This window comes from Oncorhynchus masou, chromosome 24 (genome assembly GCF_036934945.1).
Source record: "Oncorhynchus masou masou isolate Uvic2021 chromosome 24, UVic_Omas_1.1, whole genome shotgun sequence".
Lineage (NCBI taxonomy): Eukaryota > Metazoa > Chordata > Actinopteri > Salmoniformes > Salmonidae > Oncorhynchus > Oncorhynchus masou.
In genome coordinates, this window is record NC_088235.1 from 78,795,878 (window position 1) to 78,801,039 (window position 5,162).

Here is a 5,162-nt window from a genome sequence, read left to right on the forward strand (position 1 = left end):
TTTACGTTTTCTTCCTTATTCCCCCACACTGTCACATGCACACAGCTCACATGAAGTGACCCCCCCCCCCCCTCTCTCCCATTCCTCCTGACACTCCACCACATCCCCCATCCACTTCCTCCGGACTTCTGAAAGACAGTCCAATGTTAATAGTGCCTCAGGCATCACACTCAAAGCTATACTTAGCTGTAACTCGGCCACAAGGACTTCTAGGCACTCACTTGAAAATCTGGAAAAGTGCACAAGGAATGACCCTGAATGTGCTATTAGACTACTGGTTTACATCAACTGTTCCACTTTATCTTTTAGGACAGGGTGTTTTGTAACAACATACTCATGGATTGAAATTATTTTACAAAATGAGTTTATTCACAGTTATTAAAAATGTTTTGTTTACAGTATGCAGACTAGAAACTACAGAATTTCTCTATACATTGTGCAATACACAGTTTTGGCAATATATTTCATGGATCATTCTTGGTCTTTACCAAACACTTGAAAATGAAAGCATTTATTAGCAAATCTTTAAATCGTATAATCACATCGCAACAAAAGCATTAGCTGTAGCTAGTTAGTCCCTAACATTTTCTAGTGGAATACCAGTAAGTAACCATTCTACAGAGGGCTTAATAGTGATGGAATCAAACATGGTTAGTGTGTAAAAAGTCAATAGGGATGTTAAGAAAGGTGTTTTAAAATGACAATTCCACTGTATTGAAATGTGGGATAGCTCAGAGCTTTTATATAGCTTCAGCTATTTTCTATCCATATTCTATCCGTATTCTTCAGAACGGTAGATCGTATGGGCGGAATGAACTAGTCTTGTGCTAACTGCGATGACTTGTGCAGTGCATCTCACACTAGAGTAGAGTCTTTACTGGAGGCCCCTGACTTGCGGGCCAGCACGCTTTTCATCTCATTGTTAATGCCATTCCATGGCTTAGACGGAGACTGCAGCGGCCCCGACTCTGTCGACAGGGTCCTATGCATTCTCGAGCCACCCCCACTGCCACCACTACTATAGCCCTCCTTGTCACTGCCGTGACTCTGTGGACCATGGGATGGGGAGTGATGCTGGTGATGCTGCTTTGGGTCAGTACAGGGAGGGTAGGACAACTGTCGGTGGAGATGGGAGTTGTTGCGATGCCTCCTGGGTTTGTCCCCGTCTTGGAGCTCGCCGTGGCGGACGGCAGGGGTGCACTCTCCATGCTGGTTCTGGTACACGGTGTCAGTGTGCTCCCCACCATGGTAGTGTTGGGCGGTGCGGGCGGCTTTGACCAGTGAGTGAATCACGATCACCAGCAGAATCAGGATTCCTGAGGCCAGTACGCATGCGCTGGCGATGCCTGTCTCTACCTCAAACACCAGCAGCATGTAGATGGACATAGCTGCAGTAGAAAAAGGGACAGAGAGAGAGAGGGTGAGACTGACATAAAGAGAGAGCGCCGCAGAGTGACAGGTACAGAAAGACTAGTTTATTACACTGTGAGAAAGGTCACTTTTCAGGTCCCTTTTTCTCCCAGGGATAAATAACTCTAAATATTGTAATGCATTGGCATTGTTTTTTTTGTGTGTGTATGTTCCTCTATATGACTAATGTTTGGTCATCTTTCAGCAGTTGAAGAACAACAGACCCAGGAGTGATAAAGGAGGGAGGAGAGAAGAATAACTTTGAGATATGATGACGACGTTATGGAATTGCACAGCTCCCACTGAAAGGGAGCTGTGGGATCAGGGGGTCATCCACCCTCCATTACAATGGTGCACTGCCTCCCACCTGAACTAGGCATTCACTGGAATGGAAAGCCAACAGCTTTGCCTTGCCAGGACATGCCTTAAGACATGCCGGTAATGCAGGTCTGTCAAACACCCCATTGTTTTGGGCCTTGTGTATCAATCAGTTGAAGGGACTCTGAAAGCAGTGACTTTTGCCTCTGCTGCAAATTAACTGGAGTATATTTGTAGAAATCTGAATGAATCTAAGGTCACGCAAAGCTCTATTTGGTACAATCTGTTATTGTTTAGCAGTTGGTCTGAACGGATGTAATGTCTGATAAATTAATCTGCTTTAGCTAAATGAAAAGTGCTTTCACATGACGTTATGTGGGGTGACTAGTGTTCATAATACTACCGAATATATATTCCAGACTTTGAATTGTTTCAACTCTCGACCCAAGGCTTTTACTTGCGTCATAATTAAATGCACTAAAGAGTAACAATGGGTACATATTGAAGATGTGCATGCTCATCCCCAGAATGTTTTCACGTGTCTATTTTCAAAGGATAAAGCAAAGAACATTAACAACTTCATAGTTAAGAACACTATAACAACATTGAAGAACATGAAACGGATTCTACGAGAAGCAATATCACTCCCTAAAAACCATGGAGCAATCCTTGGATAGCATTTCAGAATTCACCGATTAAATTGGCCCACATTGAAAAGTAAATGCATAGAAACTGTAAATTACTTGGTAACAGAAAATACATGTATTTCCATGATAGAATTAAAAAGTAATTTTGGACTGACCAATGTAGATAGTTTCAAATACATGCAACTTAAAAGTTACATATCACAAAATGTTGATTTTAAATCATTTAGACATCAGCGCAACATTGAGGGAATCTTATTTAAGTCAGAAAAGGAAGTTCATATGATAGAGAAGATATATAAAAGCTTGCAGAGAGCATATCCCACTGACAAGCTCTTAAGAAAAACTGTTGGAACCAAGATTTAAGAACTGATGTTGGCACAAGATGGAGGGAAAGTTGGAGCATAACTAAAGAAATTACAATTAACGAAAATGGAAGCTAATGTATGGCATTTATTATACAAGAGACACAGTTCACAAATTCTACAGCACAAGGTAAGGTCATGTCTTAAGTCTAAAACAAATAATTAATCAATAATTCATGCTTTCTGGGAACGCTATGAAGTCCGGAAGTTGTGGGCGGGGCTAGAAATGCGGCTGTCAGAAGTATTACAATGTAAATGTACTTTTAATCCATCTGTTTGCATATTTCAAGACATAGCATGTGGGGGTGTACTGAGATACCCGATTTGTTGTGCGATTCTCCTCTCATTTTGAAAAAACGTGTACTAAAAACATAGAAATCAATCCACCATCATTAGCACAACAGAAAAATATAATGATTTATTAATTAAATAATTAAAAGTGTGCGGGCAAGAAACAAAATGGTGCAGTTTCAGGCCGTGTTGCGGAAAGTGATGCAGGCGCTGGAGATGGGGGTTTGTGCTAGTGGGTCTGGGAAGGTGGGATGTTTGTATGATGTTGTTTGTATGTGTATGTATTGTTTATAAAATATCAAATTAAATCTTACAGCGGCAACAACAACAAAAAATACTACCAAATGTGTTGCAGTTTGATACTCATGATATAGCCAATGAGTTTGTGGTGCCAGGTTCTTCTAATTTTATCCAAACAGTTCATTATGGCCCTTACTGTTTACATTTGTTGTCAGTCTTACCTGCTAAATATACTGAAACCCCAAGGCAAAATAATCCAATGGCCACATGTCGGACAGTTTGGCTATGGAATAGGAACCAGTCTGCTCTATGGGAGGAAATGAAGAAAATGCAATCAGTGACAATGATGACATGATCGTATGTTGACGGGTATTGTTCAATTAGTTCACAATTATTTATTTGCACCAAAATAAATAAATAATTTCAAGGTTCAAATTAGGCCTTCTCTTCTGTCCATTATTTTTCTATCATGAGATACCTTTCTTCTCAAAATTAGTTGGTTTATAGAATGCTTTGTCATTACTTGCACTGGAGTGCACAGAAGCTACATCTATATGAAAGTCATAAAAAGCACAGACACAATTCTAACCCAACGCGGGGAAGAGCTAGGCCACTGAGACCATAGGCTGTGCACTGGGTGCACAACGAGGGAACGCTATTGTTTGTCGAATTTATACTGAGTTCAGAGATAGGAGTGGTCGGTCAAGCAGCCTCTGTCTGCACCTGGTACACACGGAAAGTGGTGAATTTATAAGAATGTAATATTCTTAATTTAATTTCTGTCAATGTCCAACTTTAATATAATTGAAGCATGTTATTCAACAAAATAAAACTGCAGGTGCATCAGTGATACAATTCTTGCCGACAACAAATACATTATCCTTAAAGTATGTTGATGAATGTGTACCTTTCTGTATCTTCTCCTCTGCATATCTCGGTTGTAAAGTAGCTGTGCAGAAGGCAGACCATGACAGAGCTCAAATTGAGCGTGAGGGAGAGAGCAGAGAGCACTATAGACACAGGCATAAGCACTGCCCAAACATTAGTTGGCACGATGGAGATGTTGGGGGGTGATTCCTTCACAGCAATCTGTTGTGATTGTATCTGGAAAATCAAAATGACCGATAGCAGAGACATAATCCCAGATAGGATCCCCAATGAAGACAGGACCATCAAAGACCGCTGGCTATAAACGTACCGCATATTTGGGCTATAAATCACAGTCTGACATGGGCGCCCCTATCTTTGGAAAAAGTTATCCCGGTCGGAATCTCCTTTATCCTCGTACACGCGTTATCTTTCGCAACCTCTTCAATTTGCCATATACTGTATCAGTAAAGAGTTGAAACAATTGTGAATAGGAAAAAGTAAGAAACCTGGGATTGAAAGAATGTGCGTGTTATTTGCGTGTTGGGCACAAGCACCCGATCCCCGACCGAGCATGTGATGTTTTTAAAATCCCCGGATTAAAAACTTCGCAACAACAATGGATTTTTCAATTGGATTCTCCAAAACAATGTGTTTAAATGCTCGTCCGAAGCAGTCCACTGCCGGAGGAAAAACTGTTTGCAAACTTTAGAAAACTGTTCACTTTCCTTTCCTAAACATGAATTACCCCCGCATGAATGCATTTGTTAAACATGTTAAAACAATTGCAGTAGTGCGCTTTGAATGTAAACTTCAGATACATTTGAAATGTGAAGAAAACATTGGTCCAAAAAATGTATTTGTTTTTGACCAGGTCTATGATTTTTATTTATATTTGTTAGTCTAGGCTACAGTTATATATTTGATGCAGTTTAATGCTATTGAAAATGAATAAGGATCCACCAAAAGACATTAATCAGTTCTCGATACCTTTAACCTCTATAATTAGGCATTACCTGTAAATCAT

General features: G+C 40.4%; 1 protein-coding gene across 1 annotated transcript; it reads right to left on the reverse strand.

Moving 5' to 3' along the window:
- Window positions 1-361: 361 nt before the first annotated feature.
- LOC135511713 (transmembrane protein 221-like) lies at window positions 362-4,703 on the reverse strand. The gene is made up of 3 exons (XM_064933187.1): window positions 4,176-4,703; window positions 3,490-3,575; window positions 362-1,388 (listed from the first exon to the last, which is right to left on the reverse strand). The coding sequence occupies exons 1-3, from the start codon at window positions 4,469-4,471 to the stop codon at window positions 856-858; spliced, it is 915 nt and encodes a 304-aa protein (XP_064789259.1). The 5' UTR covers window positions 4,472-4,703; the 3' UTR covers window positions 362-855.
- Window positions 4,704-5,162: the final 459 nt, after the last annotated feature.